Source organism: Crocodylus siamensis, chromosome 2, assembly GCF_052110815.1.
Source record: "Crocodylus siamensis isolate JL-2025a chromosome 2, ASM5211081v1, whole genome shotgun sequence".
NCBI lineage: Eukaryota > Metazoa > Chordata > Crocodylia > Crocodylidae > Crocodylus > Crocodylus siamensis.
This window is the reverse complement of record NC_143396.1, coordinates 235,955,248-235,976,133: the sequence shown is the minus strand read 5'-3', so window position 1 is coordinate 235,976,133 and position 20,886 is coordinate 235,955,248. Positions and strand designations below refer to the sequence as shown.

The following is a 20,886-nucleotide window of genomic DNA, read 5'->3' as shown; positions in this document are numbered from 1 at the left end:
ACAGTCTGAGTAAAACAGGAGTGGTTTAAGAGCAACACAGTGCATTCTCTTTCCTTGACACCTGCATGTTGCACTTGCACGTGTGAGCTACTGTTCACATATTACAACTGAGATTCAGATTACTACATAGCAGGCTCTCCAGCTCTAGATAAACAGGATAGTTTTAAGTGATGGAGTTCTGATATTAGCAAATCTGTTGTGAAAATCATAATCAGATGAAAGATTTAAAGTAAATATTGAAGATGTCATGTACATGACTGGTGAAACATTTAAATAATATGAGTGATATGTGTGCTAGAGAAAGAGAATAAGACTGAAAAGTTGTTTTGTGTAAATGATATATAGATGCTAAATTCAGATTGTGATTCAAAAGCTCAAACCATTAAATTACTGCCTACAGTTCATAGCGTCAGTGAGCGAAGTATTCAGCTAAGTGGATTAGCATCTGATAATATTCTGTAATTTTTCATATTCTCTACAGTCCTTCTTATATTTAGCATGGTACACAACAATGTCAATCCTTGGCCATTACAACAACTTCTTCTTTGCTGCTCACTTGCTGGATATTGCTATGGGTTTCAAGACACTGCGAACCATTCTGTCTTCTGTAACTCATAATGGCAAACAGGTGAGTACTGTATACAAAACCTGAGAGCCTGGACACATGACACATTTGTATAATCCACCTTCGTGCACAAGCAAAAAAGAGTGGTCACGTGGTATACAGACCTACACTGGAATAACTTTCTCGAATCCAGTGTACAAATATTCTAGGAAAAAATTGAGCTAAAACGCTGGTGTAAGTTAATGTCATACATGTATTTATTGTCTAAATTGGGGCTGTCCTACTTGTAATCACCTGGGGCCATGAACCACAGGCTGTGCCATCCCCAAAGGCACCAGCAAGAAGCAGAAGCTAGAGGAAGCTGCAGCAGCATAGGGAGGATGCTAGGAGCAGGCAATGGAAGGAGCTGTCAATGGCTGGTGGGAGCAGCATACAAACTTGTGGGAGGCAAGTGTGGGGGGGCCCAGGAGATAAAGGCAGACATAGAATACTATCTATTTGGACAGCCCTGGTCTAAATGGATAGCAGTGCCATGAGTAACAATGCCATCACTGTAAAGAAATTTTGTTTACAAATTCCCACTGCAGCAGTACAGGTGCCATAGTTGTATTTTCAAACTTATTGCTGCCCTTTAAAAAAATACTGGTGTGTCTAACTACCACAAGTCATTTGGGTCGACATAAAGGTGCAACAAATGGCCGATGTTTTCCAACCAAGCTTGTAAATGAAAAAAAACTAAAACCATTATCTTTGTTGCTACAAAATATCAATTGCATAAAACAAACTATGAGACCAGCCTGACAGCACAGGAGTATAGGATTTGCATGGGCCTCCTGACCATTAGATCCAGTCCCCACTATTTGCAGACAGTCATGAACCAAAAGAATCCTTCAAATCACCACTTTAAACCCACAGCCAACCATATATGTCAAGCTTCAGAAAATGAGATTTTTAAGCAGCAACTGCAGCACATGTAGCTCCTTCCTCATGTCTTGGATTTGCATTTAGGCTGTGACAGATACTAACATGTATGTCAAGGGATAGTCCGACAGTAGCAGGCTACTTCTGTGATTCTTTCAGGGGAGGAGTCTAAGAGAGAACTTTTATACTGATGCTTACTCCGCTCTCCAAATGTCCCCTAACATCTTCATGTAGTTTTTTTTCCAATAGGTGTCAGGAATGTTGCCTAGTAAGCTGCTCCCCTTCCAAAGGAACTCTTATATCAGTACCCTGTAATTCCAGCCTCCTTTCGTCTTTCTCCCAAGAAGACTCAGTGTTCACGTCATCCATTTTCTCAGTAAAAGACATCCAGTTGTGGCCTCTTCCTTTGTCAAGCAAAGGAGGTTGCTAATGCATGACACTTAGTGCTGTCTTGGTACTTCAGGCCCAAAGATGATCCTATCAATTTTTGTCAGACTGGCTACACTTGGTTGTTTTACTTATTTAATATTTGAATTTCATGATTTATACTTTTTGTCACTGTGGAAACTCAAAGGCTGAATGTACTAATGAAGCCACTTCAATTCAAGGTTGCAATTTTTCAATAAACCTGCCAGGACTAGATTTCCTGACAAGCAAAGTTTAATACCGCTAATGTTATCATTGTTCTTATCAACACAGATGTGAACACTGGAAGACAATGGCAGGTTTTCAACTACAGACATACGCTTTAAAAGTATACACATTGATCCACATGAATTGCTAACTTAGCCACTAAAATGTTTATTTATATGTTTCTTTTTAATATGAAAATCCATTCTACCATGATCTCTAATTTTTTCTAATTTTATATATGCACACATGTAGATTCCCTTCAGTAACAGCATTACTGAATGACAGCTCCTAAAATCCAAGGCCAATGAGTAACAAACATATGACTGATTCATTATGTACTGAGTTTTCATGCAAAACAAGGAAGGTTTGCTTAAGAGCAAAAATTTGAAACCTGGAATGCTATTCTTTTAAAGAGTTCTATAACAAAAGAGAGAAACTCACTTATTACATCTCTATGGTACAAAGACATTGCCTTTGTGTCACCATAAAATATTTTATGGCAGGACCAAGGCTATAAATTAAACACAGATCAATGCTCTTGTCTTGCCACAAAAGCCTAAAATTTGGGGCCATGACATAGCTGGTATCAATTTATGCCACTTTATTGAAGCAGAGATGAGTTAGGTTTGTGGTGGGAGAGTGAGTGTAGTCAGCCCAGACAGCTGAAGTCCCAGGGAAGCCTGCATGAGCTTTCCCCTTTGGGATTCCCCAGGTGCCCGTTGACACTTCTGTGTGGTCCTGGGGCTGGCAATCACACCAGTGTCAAGCTTACTCTGTTGCAGTCTCAGGGTAGGCGATCTCAAATCAGGTATCAAAGTATAGATTTAAACTGTTTTATTCTATTGTAGAATCTGAACCAATGAAGCAGTGAATTGATCTGAGAAGCAGAATGAAAAAAGCAGTATCAAAACTGCCACCTTTAATCCTTACTGAAAAAGAAAAGGAATGTCATCATCCACTTCCAGTATTTTAGGGAATGCAAAGGATTTCATGACTTTATGTAGTTCATCAGTACTCTGTGACTGACACTGAAACATGTCACACTTTCAGATTTTGATTAAAACTTCTTTTTCTTTTCTTTTTTTTTTTTATACATAGCTGGTGCTGACTGTAGGGCTCTTGGCTGTAGTAGTGTACCTTTACACAGTTGTGGCATTCAACTTCTTCCGCAAGTTCTACAACAAAAGTGAAGATGAAGATGAGCCAGACATGAAGTGTGATGACATGATGACGGTAACTAAATTATCACTGGCACTTTTACAACCTGAGTTTTCAAGCCCGATGTGAATTGTATACAAAAAGGCACTAAATGAAGCCAGAACAAAAGTTTATTTTTAAGAATTCTAGATTTTGTGTATGCCTCATCTTGGCCAAGCCAAAAACTCTGGATTTGTCCTTTCTGGTGGCCACCTTCTGACTGAGCAGGTCCCAGCTTCAAAATGCTTGTGACTTAGTGAGCCTGGGAAGATAAACATTTGTGGGTAATAAGCAGATGTTGCTGCTGCTTTCCTACTCTTCACCTATTGGCCTATAAATATATAGGCTGTATGAGATACACGTGGTATGTACCTCAAAAATCTTTACTCTGGTGCAAAGGCAACTTGATGTATTCATTGTACAAGGAAAATTCCATAATTAAATTTTATACAGTATATCACTTAAAAAGACAATTAATTAAAATTAGGCCACTATAATAGGAGTGAATGGCATAGGCATAGGGGAAATGCACCAATCATATTCAGCCTGCATCACCCCGGGCATCTATTGTCTGCAGAACAAAAGACCCCAAAACTGAGATGCAGTGTATGTATTATTCTTAACTGTATTCTTCTTTTTCATGACCTCTGTATAAAATATTCAGAGCAAGTCAGATATGTGAGTGACAGGGAGTATGAATGCTATCCCATACAACAGTTTTAATCAGTCCCTTTGTGGGCTGAATATAAAGGTCTCACCTGACATAAAGCTCACTTACCAGTCATACATATCAAAGTAGCTGGGATAATTAAAAGTTAGTAAAGCATATTACATTTTAAATAGTTCTGCCCAATGAGCTAAAATAATTCAGACTTAACATTTTTATCTGTAGCTGCATCTTTCCTGAGTAGTAGAGACCTGTATTTGATGTTCTCTTATGCAAGATCAGATTTATCACAGTGCTTATTTATTTTTATTAAAGCATGTGTCATTAAGAACAAATATTTAGACTGAAATGCTGTTTTGTGAATAAACAACAGGCCAGGGCTTTCTTGAGTATATCTTTGACATTGTTTGTGTGGTCAAAATGTAAGAAAACTGATTTACAGAGGTGAATAAGGCAGCACAGTAGAACTAAATCATGGGAATGTTCGTTGTAACATGACTCAGTGATGGCTTGTAGTTCTAGATTTACCACTTCAATTTTCTATAAAGACTCCTGTGTTTAAGAATTGGGCACAGAGAGCATTACTGTAAAGTGGGAACTTCTGCAGCCTTCATCAAATCACACAATGAAGTAAGAAAACAGGCCTAATATTACCTATAGTAAAAAAAGAAATGAAATAGGAATCTGGATGTTGAAGATATTCCAAGACCTAGAAGTCATCAAAACACAATGGGAGCACCCACATGAGTGCATATGTGAGTCTTGCAGTGTCTCAAAGCCCTTTGAGAAGCTACAAGGGACACATGCATGAATGAAAAAATGTTCCCCACACTGCAAATTTGCAGCACAGGGGCAAAATTAGACCCCTGGATATCCAGGGGTCAAAAAAAAATGTGGGGGGAAAAAGCAGGACAGGACACAGTCCCAGACCATGTCCTGAGGCAACCAGAGGCTCAGTCCTGCACAGAGATGTTCTGGTAGCCAGCCAAAGTATCTCTATGGCTGGCCCTCACCCCAGTGCTGAAGCGCACTGCCTGCCCGTAGGGGGAACTGGACCCAGGCTCCGGCTGGTAAGTAGGGAATGGGGGGGTGGCGCTGCAAGGCAGGGGAGGAGAGGGGAACCATGGGGTGACCTCCGCTGGCCCCACCTGCTCCCCCAGAGCCCCGATCACTGCCTCGTCTGGCTCCATCCTGCACCTGCTCCCAGAGCCCCCCTGACGGCTACCCAGCCCAGCCCCATTCCCCGCCTGCCATTGGGAGGCCTGGGGGAGCAGGCTGGGGGTGGGGTAGCCATTGTGGGGTCTGGGTGGGCAGGGGGTGGGGCTGGGCAGGGCAGCCATAGAAGGTCTGGGGGTGCAAGCAGGGGTGGGGCTGGGTTGGGCAGCCATTGAGGGGGCCGAAGAAGCCAGAAGGGCATGGGGCCAGGTGGGGCAGCAATCCAGGGCCTGGGGGAGCAAGCAGGGGTGGGACATGTGGGCCCTGAAAGGGGAGGGCAATAGTCCCTGCAGGGGCCATGTGGCCCCTTCTGGGTGGGCTGAAACCCCTGTGGGGGGCTGTAGCTCTGTGGGGGGAAGTCTGTGAGCTGTGCAGGGGGCTACACCCTGTAGGGGGCAGGGGACTCACCCCTCCTGAGCAGCCCCCCCCACAATCCACCCACACCTAGCCACACACCCCACAGCTCACCACTCTCCTTCCCACCCCTCTTCTGCAAACCCCACATCCCTCTAGCACACATCCTATACGCCCAGCAGCCAGACGGGATGAGACCTGCTGGCAGGAGCTGTGGCTGCAGGGGCAGCTGTCCCCATGTCCTGGTTAGTGAAGGGGGCAGGGGGAGCTCTAACTACTCTATAGTAAGAAAACCAAAGACAAACAGCAAAACATATAGGTATTTAGAATTAATTTTATTATGATGATAGAGATGGTAGGCTTCCAAATTACTTTAACACTGTAGATATATCAATAAAACATTGCCCAACTGATCGCTGTCTCTTGTCTCTCACTCTCTCTATAGTGGTCTTTCTTTTTTAATTGTGGAGGAAAATGGATTTTAGGGTATTTTACAGAGTGACTTTGGGATTGTTTTGTCAGGGATTTGTCAGTTTTCAAATAGAGAACACCAGAATTCCTGCTAGGGAGGCAAGTGGCAGGACCCAGGTAGAGGAGCCTGCTCAGAGCTAGCACCTTGGACCCAGCTGGAGGTGGCTGATCTCCAGGCCAGTTGGGGCCAGGAGGACATGCTTTGACAGTTCAAAGCACACCACACTGTGAACATCTTCTGGGTGATAGCTGCCCAGATGGCCAGGCAGGGGCACACATGGCAATAGTGCTGCAGTCACAGCCCACTGGCAGTTGGCCCAGAGAGGCAGATGCCTCTACTGGCCATGAAGTCCCCATCTGGGTCTGGCAGGTGCACAGCAGGTCACAGCTAGGCAACAGCTCCCACTGCTGCAGTAGGTGCAGAGAGCTCTCAAGGCTGCTTCAGCAGTCCAGCTGGCATAAGGGGTAGTGTCCCTAGATACCAGTTGGCCGGTTCCCAGAAGCTACTGAGAGCAAGCAGTCCTGAACTACTTGCCAGCTTTTTGTATGAATGGGGCCAGTTCAGGCAGCTTTTTATACTGCTGGGGACAGCACAGGTGCTGGCCCCGGGCTCTAGCTCCCCCTGGCTGCAGATTGATGAGGAGCAAGGCAGGGTTATTTTGCCCCGAGTGGCACAGTTTGTCTCACACCAAAGTACATGTGCAAGCACATGTGCTGAGGCAAAAAGCCCCAACTCAAATTTGCACCGCTTCTATTTGAGCTGCTGCAAGCGCACGCGCTTGCATGTGTGGATAAGCCCCATGGGATTAAACTGTTTTCTGCAGTTTAGTTCATACTCTGGTATAATTTAATAATCTGTCTCCTTTATTTTTGTGTTTCTTGCTAATATTGCCTAGATGCAAATAAAAGAGAAAGGATACAGATATAAACAAAGTTATCTAATTGCTCAGAAAATTAGAAAGCTCTTAAACAGTAATGATTTGCAGACTGGCAGCATACAGTGAGCTTAGCACTAGAACACTAGTAAATGACATGTACACAAATGGGTCTAAGACAAATGCACTTTAAATAGTCTTATGTTTGTGGAACACACTGAGCTGGAAAACAAATGTGCTTAATTAAATTGATACAATTCTCCAATAAGCCATTCTATTTCAGTATGAATTTCCCTAAAAATTAACTCTAAATATGGATGTGACTATCATTTAAGATACCCAAGTGTATTTTTCTTTGTAACATTGTCCTTCACATGCTGTTCTTCTGTTCTGCAGTGGGATCAAATTATTTTAGAAATAGAGGGTGTTTATACACGTGCACTGGGAGTGTGTATGGGGAGGTGCTTTAATTAAAGCTCGTTGGACAAGCTTTAGTTAAAGCACCCTCGGCACCATTTTCAGCACATGGATGCTGATACACATGACGCTGGTGTCTGCTGGAGCATACTTACAGTGCAGAGCAGCCTCACTGGACATGTATAGGCACCCATAGAACATAAAGTAAATATAGAAACACCATTATAATTCATAGATCTATAGATTGTAAGGCTGGAAGGGACCTCAGAAGGTCATCAGGTCCATCCCCCTGCACCAAGCAGGAAAGATAACTTGGGGTCAAGTGACCCCAGCAAGAAGACTGTCTAGTCTCCTCTTGAAGATTTCCATGGTGGGTGATTGCACCACCTCTGGAAGGGGCTTATTCCACAGTCTGGACACCCTGAGTATGAATAGGTTTTTCCTAATGTTGAGTCTGAAATGGTCTTCCAGGAGTGTGACCATTACTCCTGGTTTTCCCCAAGGGTGCCCTAGTGAACAGTTGTTCAATGAGCCTTTGATGTACTTCTCTAATGTACCAAGTCCCCCCTCAGCCTTCTCTTTTTCAGGCTGAAGAGTCCCAGGTCCCTCAGCCTTTGCTCATATGGCTTGCCATGCAAGTCTCTGAGCATACAGGTGGCTCTTCTTCTGCCTCTGTCAAGCTTGTCCACGTCCTTGCCAAAGTGTGGTGCCCAGAACTGTGTGCAGTACTTCAGCTGCAGTCTCACCAGTACTGAGTAGACCAGAAGCATCACTTCCTTCGTTTTGCTGGGCATGTATCGATTGATGCATGTCAGTGTATTATTTGTCCTACTGGCTACAGCGTTGCACTGCTGGCTCATGTTCATACTGTAGTCTATTATTACCTCCAGGTCCCTTTCATTTGTGGTGCTGGTCAGTTTAGCACCACCAAGCATGTAGGTGTGCAGGGAGATATTTGTTTCCAGGCGGAGCACTTTACATTTTTCAATGTTGAACTTCATTGGGTTCCAACCTGCCCAACTTGTTAGCCTGTCTAGGTCTGCCTGTATCTGTAGCCCACCTTCAAGTGTGACCACGCTCCCTGATAATTGGTGTTGTGCATAAACCTGGCCAGTGAGCTCTTCACCCCGACACCCAAATCACTGATGAAGATGTTGAAAAGTACTGAACCAAGCACCGATCCCTGTGGGAAACTGCTGCCCACTTCTTGCCAGGATGACACAGATCCATTCATTAGGACTCTCTGGGTCCTACCCCACAGCCAGTTTCCCACCCACCTGGCTATCTCAGAGTTAAGACCAGTTATTCCTGGTCCCTCCAATTTTCTTGTGAGGACATCATCAGGTACCAGGATCAAAGGCTTTCTTGGAAGTCTAGGTATACAGTATCAAACTCCTCTCTCTTATCCAGGTTGCGAGTTACCTGTTCATAAAAGGAGATGAGGTTGGTAAAGCAAGACGTGACCATGATGAAGCCGCACTTCAAGAGGGATGTGGACAACATGGAGAGGGTCCAGAGGGGACCACTCACATGATCAGGGGGCAGCAGGGCAGGTCCTATGAGGAGAGGCTGTGGGATCTGAACCTGTTCAGTCTCCACAAGAGAAGGCTGAGGGGAGATCTAGTAGCCTGTTACAAACTAGTCAGAGGGGACCAGCAGGCACTGGGGAAGTCCCTGTTCCCCTGAGCACTACCAGGAGTGACCAGGAATAACGGTCACAAGCTGGCAGAGGGTAGATTTAGGTTAGACATCAGGAGGCGCTACTTCACGGTCAGGGCGGCTAGGATCTGGAACCAACTTCCAAGAGAAGTGGTGCTGGCTCCTACCCTGGGGGTCTTTAAGAGGAGGCTAGATGTACACCTTGCGGGGGTCGTTTGACCCCCAGTACTCTTTCCTGCCATGGCAGGGAATCGGACTTGATGATCTGCTCGGGTCCCTTCTGACCCTAGAAACTATGAAAAGATAAATTCACTCACTGCTTTGGTCTTTCTAATCTGTTCCCAACAAGTGCGGGCAGCCATGGAATAGTCCTCCTTGGGGCCTGCCCCAAGCTTCCTTTGTTTATAAGCCTCGTTCTTTCTTCTTAAGAGGACTGTGATTCCCTGTTTAGCCAAGAGAGCTTCCCAGCCCTTCTGTTACCTTTTCTCTGGGAATGGGAATGGACTTCCTTTGTGCTTCAAGAATCCTCTCCTTAAGGAACTCCTCATGCATAGCTTTCAACTTCGGTCCCTGGTCTTGCAGCATTTCCCTTACTAGTGACCAGAGCTTGTTGAAATTTGCATTTTTGAAGCCTAAGTCTTTAACCCAGCTATCAGATTTGTCTGCCTTGCAGTGGACAGTGAACAAGATGGTTTCATAGTCACTGTCGCCCAGACTGCCCTCTATATTTAAGCTGGTCACCAGGTTGTCTCCTTTGGTCAGGACCAATTCCAACAGAGTGTTACCTCTGGTTAGCCCATGCACCTCCTGAGCCAGGAAGAGCACTTTGACACAGGTCAGGAAGGAATACAACCGATCTGACCTGGCTGAGTGTTCCTGCCAGGAGATGTCTGGATAATTGAAGTTGCCCATGATGACCATGTCTTGTGCATGTGTGGCCTGCCTCTGTCAGTTCTCAGCAAATTCTAGATCGATTTCCTTCCCCTGGTTTGTTGTTCTGTAGTACACACCTACTTAAGTATGCACCTAATTACATGGGTAAAAAATAGAAAAAATATGTTATTCAGGACTGGTTAGTTCAAATACTGTTTCTTTTAACACAGCTTTCACTCCTTTTCACACTATTATAGCTAACTATTTCTGTCTCCCTTTCAGTGTTACTTGTTCCATATGTACGTGGGTGTGAGAGCTGGTGGTGGCATTGGGGATGAAATTGAAGATCCTGCTGGTGATCCTTATGAAATGTATCGAATTGTCTTTGACATCACGTTTTTCTTCTTTGTTATTGTAATCTTACTGGCCATCATTCAAGGTATTTCCATTTCCAGGAGTAAAAAGATCTTGGTCTCTCATGAGCCTGTCTAGTTGTATATGGCATTTCAGCTGCTAATAATAGAGTTCTTAAAATGGTTTAAGCCAGGGGTGGCCAGCCTGCAACAGAAGTGCCACAAATAGCATAGGCAGCCTCTCTTGTGTGGCACTCAGCAGCTCAGGGAAGGAACAGGCAGCACAGCAGTAGATAGGACAGGAATTAGAAGGCAGAGCAGGCGATTGGGCAGAAAACACAGCCTAGGGAGCAGAAAGCAGAACAACAGACTGAGCAGAGGAAAGGGATCAATGTGGCACTTGGGGAAGGTACAGAGCTAATTTGTGTCATACCTGCCAAAAAGACTGGCTCCTACTAGTTTAAGCACTGTTGTACTAGCAGTCCATCAAACATGATATGAGTCATTCTGAAAGTAATAACTGTATCCATGGGTGGATCTAGGATTTTGAAAAGAGGGGGGCAGGTGGTGTGGCACATCACCACATACAAAATCACACATATTTTTTCCACTTAAAGAGAAACTAGAAGCTTTACTAACATGCTAGGGGGCTAGCATAATATTACTTACATATTCTTTTCCTTTGATCTTAAACTATTGGAATATGCCCTGATTTCCTAAATTATATATAATTTTTTTTTTAAAAAAAACAAACTTAGCAAAAAAGGTGAAAATAGTCAAAAGATATGGTGTGTCATTATTCCCTTAGTCATTATAATGAAATGTCTGTCTCTTATTCATGGTTTAACTAAGCAGCAATTATTACCACACCTTGCAAATATTCAATTATAACTCATGCAGCTCAGGTTGTTCTCCCTTTTATAACCCATTCCAGTGGGAACAGGTGGAGATAAATGCTGTACTCAGCCTCCTTTCCATGCCATTAACCTAGTCCCAGTACCATTTCTAGGATCCCAAGTGCTTTCCCCTTATACCTTGGTTAAAGTTAAGCAGTTAAAGGAGGTGTCTCCTTATTGTACCAGCCACTAACAGCCTTATTCCTGCCCCACCCCCCAATCTTCTTTAGCAGATGTCTTCTCCTAGTCTACTGGTGGGAAATCAGATCCTCTGTTACAGGGGTTTTCAACCTTTTTTAAATAAATGTACCTCCAGTGGCCAGACATGGAGTGGGGTGGTGGATGGGAGTGGTGGCTGCGCGCAAGCTTCCTCCCCACCGCCCCACATCTGACTTGCTGGGCAGCACCTGTGTGGCCCATAGAAGGGCACTTCTGCCCTTGCCCCACCCTGGCCCTTCTCTTGGGAGGCAATGGCACAGGGTGGTGGGTGGTGGAGCTCCATCCCCTCCCACCTGCGCATACCCTCTAGGGCCTTCCCAAGTACCCCCGTGGAGTATATGTACCCCCAGTTGACAGCCCCTGCTGTATTAAATGATCGCTTACACTAGACACCTACCAATCACTAATTTTACAGCCTGTCCTACCCAATCATTCCCTGGGTGCTAAGGGGAAAAAAAATGCCATGCTGCTCAAGGCATTCTGGCACTGAATAGATAACTTATTCCCAGCCCTTAAAAAGGTGACTAGCATGAGCCTAAATGAAAATATCCCAGAAAAGGTCCACAGCTTTTACTTTGAGTGCAAAATGTTATCCTTGGGAATAAAGGCTACAAAGCTTCTGATTATTTCCTTCTCTTCAGCCAAGAGCCCTCTTCCTCAAGATCTTGAGAGCTAATCTTTGTAAGAGCTAAAGGTACCAAGGTGGTTGGTCCAGAAAAGCCTTCCCAGTGAAGGATTGTATTTCAGTGGTAAACTCCCACTGCAAATGCAGCACAAATAAATGTTACATCCAATGCCATTTGAAATGCGACAGTTTCATAACTTGGATTGTTCTACTTACAGACATCAGCATGCTAAAGAGTGCAAATGGAGCTTATGCTATTTGGGATACTGGCCTTTGATGAAGCCTTGGAATAGTTGCTTCTTTCCCACTCCATCGCTTGGGATATTAATAATGAAAAACCAAGTTATTGTTTTCTTTTCACTTAAAACAGGTCTGATTATTGATGCCTTTGGAGAGCTAAGAGACCAGCAAGAGCAAGTGAGAGAAGATATGGAGGTATGAACAAAGATGATATATTTTGCAGTATTTTATATTGTTACTATTGACATTAAACTAGATTAATCTAATTTATGTATTTTGCTAACATCTTTTATTTCTAGACCAAATGTTTCATTTGTGGAATTGGCAATGACTATTTTGACACAACACCTCATGGCTTTGAAACACATACTTTACAAGAGCACAACTTGGCAAATTATCTGTGAGTATATTTTGTTACAGTTTATTACAGGCTTATTTTAACTGGAGCCCATAATAAGAAGTAATTTCAGCACTCAAATAAATGAATGCTTTGGAACGGGGGGTGTTGGTTGTAGCTAAGGTCTAAGGACATAGACAAGTTTTTTAGGTAAATCTTTGGAACAGTTCTGCTCTGGAGTTCTACACAATTGGGACTCCTTGTTCATTTAAAATGGCTTTTCTTATTGTCCAAGTAGTACAGGAACTATAGAGGACACTGGCAAGAACAGGACTACTAGTCAGCCAAGGAAAATTTTCTCTCACAATATTTATTGAGTTGTGGCATGCTGAATCCATTGTACAGTTGAATAGCTGGTAAAGCAACAAAGAAGAAACCTTTTAATGATAGTTACAGAATTATACAGAGTGGGTGGAAACATGTAACAATTTAAACATCTCAGATCACCTTTGAAACTTTTTGAAGGATAAGGTGCCCTCGCATAATAAGCCCTTTGAAACACTCCATGGTGGTTCTTCTTGAAATAAAGTATTATTCTGGAGTATGTCACTTTATTCCATCTGGACAGGGGAATGAGGGAGAGCCGGTAGACAACTGCTCAAACTTCTGACACCACATGCCACATGAATGATGCAGGGCTAGTCTGTGGGCTGGACCCAGCACGTGGAGTTGGTCCACAGGTGCAACCTAGTGTGCTGGCCCACCCCATTTGCCAACCTGACACCACATGCTGACCCAATCTAGCACACAGAGCCATGTCATCCAGCCCACGGGCCTCCTCACAGGTTAGGAAATTTGGCAGCAACAGTAGCTGGAATTAATGCTGCCGCTGCTGCCCTGCTGCCAAATTTCTGGACCTCTGGGGAGACCCACAGGCTAGATGACATGGGCTTGTGAGCTAGCCTGCAGACCAAAGATTGACCTCCCCCGTTTTAAGCAAATCATCTCAAACTTCCCGAGAGAGTGCTGCCTAGTGCCTTCATCAGCAAGTACCCACAGCACAAAGAAAGTAATGCAAACCATTGGTTAGTATTATTACTGTTTTATGACCAAGTGACACTAGCACATTTAGTTTGATATTAGTTAGACAACATATTAAAAGCCATTAGAAAACACAAACACAATTCCACTGGTCATAATGGAAGAGGGAATCACCAAAAGAAAGAACTGCATAGCATGACATGCCTGTTTCCTTATATACATCTGGATTTGGGTGTTGCATGTGAATTTAAAATGCAGATGTTCCCTAATATCTGTTTTGCACTGGAGCATTCTGAACACTTGCCTGGCAGCAGACACCCCAGAATCACTGCAATTTAGAGAATTCCCCTTAAGGACAAGTAATCGTACGTCTCCAGTTTGGCAAATGCTCATTAGCTTCAGTCATTCTGGCAGTCTACTGAATGCAAGCTTGCATTAGAGTGCTAGACTTGGCATGAAAATTGCTTACCCATTTCCAGGTCATAGCAAAATCCGAATTTCAGTTTCTTTAGCAATATAGGGAATGGTATATTGGGTGTATGTGGTGAGGAGACGACAATCTTTTTAGATGGGAAGCTTTTCCCAGTGCTGCAGAACTAACATTCAGACCTCACTGCATTTTTGCAGTTTGTTCAGGCAATGGTAAATGTAGCTCCTAGCTGCTAAAGGCAAGAACCAGATTATTATCTGGCAAGAACTAACTTATATTTCCTGATAAACTGTCATAAGGTAATTGCTTGACTTTAATTCCAAGTCCACCATTATTAACAAAGAGATAAATCAGCAGCCACACGATTTCAATCAGCAATTGTCTCTCACAGAACTGATAACCATCAGCCTGTTACAGTCTTCCTTATTAAACTGTTGATGGTAAATGAAGACTCCCATTAAACTTAGAAAAACCCAAGTGTATTGTGCATCATATTGAAGCATGGACTTACATTGGCAACAGCTGGTAAATGTTTTTTTCCATGAGGTTCTTTCTGCAAGAAACAGTATGATCATACAGACTTTCTGCTAAATCTGTGAGCACCTCTCATAAATTGTGACTGAATAATGAGACCAAAGTTTTCCAGTTTGAATATGTAAAAACAAATCTCTGAATGATTTGAAAGTACACAGCTAATATCCTTCTGTGAAATTGTCCCATAGTTTGAGGGTTTTCAAAACATGAATCATATGATGCCTTCACATAAATCCCTGTGATGGCTGGTAGCCTGTGTGTTCTTGATACTGGGAGTCAGCAGCTCTCAGTGCAAAAAATAATGCATCACTGGTATAAATACTTGAGTTTCTCAACTAGCAACAAAGCCTTTAACAAAACTAAATTTTAAGGAAGGTAAAACTGGGTACAATATAAAGACTTCAAATCTCATGTTGAAGCAGGTTTGAAGAACAAGAAATTTCCTACCAGTGGGAACAAACACTGATGCATGAACAACGGTATTTTCTCATATACAACACTCCCTGGAACATAATATGCATTTTGTTTTTGAATAGCAGAATTAAAAGAAAAGTGTTTTTTTCCAGCATTATGGCTGCAAAGAGCAGGGACAGATCCTAACCTTTAGTTTCCTCACCCTCCTTTTCCTACTTAACTCCAGCTCAATCTTTGGCTGCTGTGGAACACTGGTCTCCACGAATGGATCTATTATTATGAAAAGTTAAAGAGTTTGAACTAAAAGGGCTGTGAAATGGGAAGAGATAGACCAGGGGCAGCAAGCAAACAACAAAATTGTCCTAAGAAAGGTTAACTTGATTTGTGCAATATCAAGATCATTAAGAAGGAAAGATGAATGTTAACACCTGTAGAGAAGAATGAGCCATAAAATCAACCGACTTTGTCAGCTGCCTGAATAATAAGACCAGAGCTGCTACACATGCAATTACTGCACCCGATTTTTTTCTGTAGAAAATTCAGACAAGCACTTCCAGGCACATGTCTACACATGCACCTGTGTCAGGAGCAAACTGCATACAACAGGAGCAGCCCAGTCCAAAGCTGCTTCTGCTCTGCTCCCCTGCAGCATCCTGGGGGAGCTCCAGGCAATCTTAGATGCCAGGCCTTAGCTGCCCTAGCTCTGGGGGCAGCTCTGATCTGTGCAGGGAGCTGTTCCAGCTCAGCAGGCAGCTTCTTGCCAGCTGGGGGGAAAGATTGGAGCAGGCCCTGAGCCTAGCCCTAGAGGGTGAGGGGGAGCTGTCCCCACTCAGCAAGCACCTGCCTGCCACCCCCTGAGCCTATCCGATCTGTCCCGATATGCACAGGGCAGGGAGAGCTGTTCTAGCTGCCGGGCAACTGCCTCTCAGCCATGTGGAGATTGGGACAGTCCCAATCTCCACATGGCTGGGAGGCAGCATCTTGCTGAGACAGGACAGCTTTACCTGTCCCCTGTGGCCCCCTGCTGCCTAGGTTGACAGGGAACAAATTGCTTCAGCACATTAGTTTAATGTGCCGATTTCTAGTACCTGTATATACAGTTACTACAAAGTGGCACATTAGACTAATCTACTGTGCAGTAATTGCTGCGCACATGTAGACAATGATGCTTTACTGTGCATTAAATTAATTTAACGCACAGTAAAGCATCTTGTGTAGATGTACGTTGTCAAGCAGGAATCAAGGCAGGGTACTTCTATTCTGGGCATTAAATCAGCTTTCTTGCTTAATACACTCACCCAATTTTGTGGGACTGATTTTTGGGGGAAGGTATGTGTTGTATGGGAGAAAATATAGTAACTGTTTTGTTTTTTTTCTTTTTACTTGCATTACTTAGCTCAACTGGTAGAGGAGGTTTAGAACAAAAACAAGAACCCTAAGAAAGGAGAAGGAAAGAACCATAATTTCAATAAGCAGACATCATGAAGATAAGACGCACTTTATTAGCAGAAATGTAGGGCATTTAGAAAAGAAATACCACAACTCTCTGCATGCAAGCTCAGAAATGGGTTCTTCAACTTTCCTGAAGCTACTGCATACATTTTGTAGCCTACTGTTATGCAACAAGTTGCAGTGCAAACGTGGGCTCTCTGTGCACCCTTCCTGCCCCCAAAATAGATTGTATAGACACAAAAGTACACTAATAGAACAGATGTGGTAATTGAAGACACTCATGTTGGTAGCTTGTGGACAGAGAAAAGTTTCTGCAACTCTTAAGTTGGGAAAATGTGGCTCTAACGAAGTGAGTTGTGCTGTAATTTAGCAGTTCAACTGTTCTCCTTAATTTCCCTAAGATACAGCTCTGGTATTTTTTTTTTTCAGTCCATCTTCAGAGTAAGCTATCATCATCTTTCTTTTCTCTCCATAAATATGGAGATGAGATAAGCTGAAACTAGCATTATTTCTTTGTATGATTACAATTATAATATATCCAAGATAAGTTTGCCTCTAAAAACCTTGTCTCTTAAAGTACAACTAGAATACTGATGTACACATTGTAAATGCTGCATTACTAAGTCTATGCCTATCTGATATGCCTGGGAGTCTTGGTCTTATACTTAGTATTTGCAATCCAAAAATGAACATAAAAGTAAAGTATGAAGACTCTTAGATGCCCCAAAACAAAATTTAGATCCACAATTGCCACTAGCATTAGAAATGTATACCTCTGACATTAGTTTTTTTTCTGGGTCCCATCTTACCTTACACCTACTCCAGTTTCACACATCAGATGGTCATCCCTTCCTTTGACCCAATTTATCATGATTCTAGGGCTGGATCTGGTAGGCACTCACAGCAGATACCCAATGGACAATAGTTCTAGGTCCCTAACTCAGTGCTATTTAAGTAGAGAGCTGGCAAGATGCAACAGGAGAAGCTATGTTGTCCCATCACTTCCAGAATACTCTGTAGCTATCTGGTTAGAGCACTGTTAGGAGTGTGGGATTCGAATTTAGGTCTCCAGCTGTTTAAGTGAGCATTGTAACAGTTGGATAAGAGGAGGGCACTGCCTTCTCTGGTCATATTTGTAAGAAAAAAATTCCAAATACCTAATTCCAGGAGGTGTTTCCACGTTGTGAATCTTGAATGGACTCTGCTCTGTAAAGTGCTAAGTCCTGGAGAGGGGCAGAATTTTAAACGTAGCTCTCTCCTCAGCATTTCCTATTTCCAACCTTAGGCAGCTCTCTGCATGCTTCTGTTTTTTATGAATCCCATTTTTAGGCTAACTCACTTTATGTAGGCAGCCTAACTTCATGGTGTGGGGAACCTAACTTGGATGTTGTTCCTCTAGGTTCTTAAAAGTTAGGTGTTGCAATGCTCAGTGTTATGATGCTTATATCCCCTTAGTGAAGTTAGCCTGAATGTTTGCTTAGAAACAAACAGCACAAAACAGCATATAACTTCCTTTTTACCTATCCATGAACTGCTTGACATAACTGTGATTGCTTGTTTCTGAACGATATATGAAACGTGCAAAAACCCCCAACAGAATAGCCACCAAGGGATTTGTGGTATATCACAATTAACCAACCCAGATTGACTAATGAGCAGGCCAAATGATTTGTTTGATGTAGTGTGCAGAGCTAAAACTTTCTAAGTTATCTGAAGAGATTATGATCAGCTCACTGGTATCTTGACTGTAGAAAGGGATTACACTTGTATACGTTAGCTGTTAAAAGTGTAAAATCTTTTCCAGAACTGCATTCAAAATACCAGGCACTGAATAACCTATTTCTGAAACCTTCTGTTATGGTCTGATGTTGAAAACCAGTTAGAATAGGCAGTGGCAGAAACCATAATTACTCACAGAAATGACTGATTGGTGCAGCATTCTTCCAGTAAGCCATGGATTTAAAATGTGTAAGTGAGTCTTAAATTGTTGTTCCAAGAGATTTGAAACGATCAGGTTAAGTGGCAGAAAGCAGAGCACTGTTATTGTATCCATCAAGGGTTCCTGTGAAACTGAGTCTTGAGAGGAGATACTATGATGAGAGCTGAAAAAGAAAAGCTGTTTCTCTTCCCTTTCTTTCTTGTCACTAATTATGCTAGTTTCTACAAGGATGTTCACATTCTCGCCTACTGTAGCTTGCCTTTTTTTTTTTAGCCTCTAATGATCTTTATATCACAAGGAAACTTTCATTCATTAACACTTTTAGAGAAATCCAGGCTATAATTTTCAGAGCCTTAATTCAATGGGATTTGGGAGCCTAAAGCTACCTACTCTTAGGTTCCTTTGAAAAAGACAGGGAGAAACTAAACCTGGCCATGTGAAACTGCATAGTCACGTACAGGGAAAAAATCAACTACAGATCTTGAGTCAAGGTCTCTGTGGCTGTTCTACCCTACAGCCTCAAGGTCAATTACTTAACTTTTATCGTTGTACAAGCGTGATGTTGTAGCTGTGTGATGGCCCATAAATTAACTTGTATTCACATGGGCACTTTTGGTACTTAGCCAAGCAGCACTTATGCTTCAAATTACATCCACTGATGGGCCAAGTGTATATGCGTGGAAGCCAGGTTAGGAGCAACACTTGAATTACGCCTTTTGCTAACACTGCAGTGAAAAGAATTCCAAAGTAAATGCAAATTATATCACTATTTATTTTGTAAACCTGGCAACTTGGATTTCACACCAGTATCTGTATTAAACTCTATCACAGAAGCTAACATCTGTTTTGGAAACTTAAAGAGCAGAATCTGACCTAAAAACAGGCTTCTAACTTTATACTTCAGTACTTAACACTACTTTTTTAGTAGATGCACAGCTCTCATCCACTACTCCATCTATGGCTCACATTAAGGGCTATGCTATTTGCACATTAATGGATATTTCATATGATTGTTCCAGGTTCTTTTTAATGCATCTCATTAACAAGGATGAAACTGAGCACACTGGTCAGGTAAGTAGGAAACAGATTTTTCAAACACTACAAAATGGACATCCATTTATATGTTCTGTGTGTAATTTTAATCTTGTTTTTATCATATTATAAACCATCTCCTCCTAGCACTCCGAGATACTAGTGCTGGGAACCTGCCACCAATAGATAATTCAGAATTGAGGTTACAGTCTATAACACTGGTGATTTTACGGTCCCATGGGATAGATGGGTGGCATGCGGTCAGTCCATGGGCTGGATCCCACATGGGTCAACATGTGGGGTCAATCTTTGTGCAACCCAACATGTCCAGATCTGGCCACATGGGCCCTACCCCACATGCCGGGAACTGGCAAGACACTACTGCAATCTGGTGCCCAGGGCCATGTTCTCTGGCTTGCAGGGCTCCCCACAAGTCCAGACATTTGAAAGCAGAGAAGCAGCAGTTAACACTGCCGTTGCTCCCCACACATCAATTTTTGGGACCCTGGGGAGCCTTGTGGACCAGGCAACATGGCTCCATGGGCCACATCTAGCCTATGGGTCAAGGGTTGAGCACCTGGTCTGTGGTATATAGCAGCTGTAGTGCTAAAGTAAGTGGCTGGGGTAGCAGAGAATATATGACATGCTTATGCCATTACTGTCAAAGGAAACTGGAATTTTGCCAAGTTCATATAACGAGGCACTAATACTTTAAATTCATCTTAAAACCCAAAGTTAAAGTTTTATTTTAGATGAAAGCATAATAATATACAAGTGTTCGAAAGTGGAAGAAACCTTAACACTAATAAAATAGCCGAGCTCAATATTGAAGGGTAGTTACTAAACAGATATATGTCTATTTCATACTACATGGTGTCGGTCTTCAAGTTTTTTTACCAACTAACTGCCCATCAAGAATGATGGATTTCAGGGAGTGTTTACATAGCCCCCTCTTGCACTTTGGGGCTGAATGTGTAAAGACTCCCTCTGCCGCCACCTCCTCCTCCAGCCTCAGGTGCAGGGACTTCCTCCCCTGCCCGCCTCTGCCTTGTAGCAGGGCTTCCCTCTACCTCCCCTCCCTCATCCTGCCAGCTGTTGTCGGGGCCAGGCAGTGGCGGGGGGTGCCGCCACTGTGACCCCCCCTCCCCTCCTTCCTTCCCTGCAGCCTGACTTCAACAACAGCCGCCACCATGATCCCCCCCCCGGCCTTTGCCTGCCTCCCCAGTGCCTGGCCCTAACAATGGCCACCATCATGACCCCCCCTTCCCCTCTCCCTGCCATGCTCCCCTCCCTCCCTCCCTGCCAGCTGTTCTGGGGGTGTTGGGGATAGGCAGTGAGGGGGCACTGCCACCATGACCCCCCACTTTCACCCTCAGGCAGGGAAGCATGGGGAAGCCCCACTGCTCAGGCATGTTCGCCACTACCACAGACTTCCCTGGCAGTGGCTCAAACTTGGGCCCGTGTGGCCAATTGCTGCCTGCCCTCTTGGCAGCACATGTACAGTGGCGAAAAGCATTACGGACAGAT

The 20,886-nt window shown here is 43.4% G+C and overlaps 1 protein-coding gene across 12 annotated transcripts in view; it reads left to right on the top strand.

Annotated features, from left to right (window-relative positions):
- The window catches only part of RYR3 (ryanodine receptor 3), a 541,049-nt gene that overhangs the window by 518,491 nt on the left and 1,672 nt on the right, over window positions 1-20,886 (top strand). For all 12 annotated transcript variants that reach the window (XM_090033490.1, XM_090033491.1, XM_090033488.1 and 9 more), the window contains 6 exons: window positions 482-628; window positions 3,218-3,352; window positions 10,130-10,286; window positions 12,311-12,375; window positions 12,480-12,580; window positions 19,347-19,398. In XM_090033490.1, the coding sequence (XP_089889616.1) occupies window positions 482-628; window positions 3,218-3,352; window positions 10,130-10,286; window positions 12,311-12,375; window positions 12,480-12,580; window positions 19,347-19,398 (657 nt within the window). The remainder of the gene's footprint in view (window positions 1-481; window positions 629-3,217; window positions 3,353-10,129; window positions 10,287-12,310; window positions 12,376-12,479; window positions 12,581-19,346; window positions 19,399-20,886) is intronic.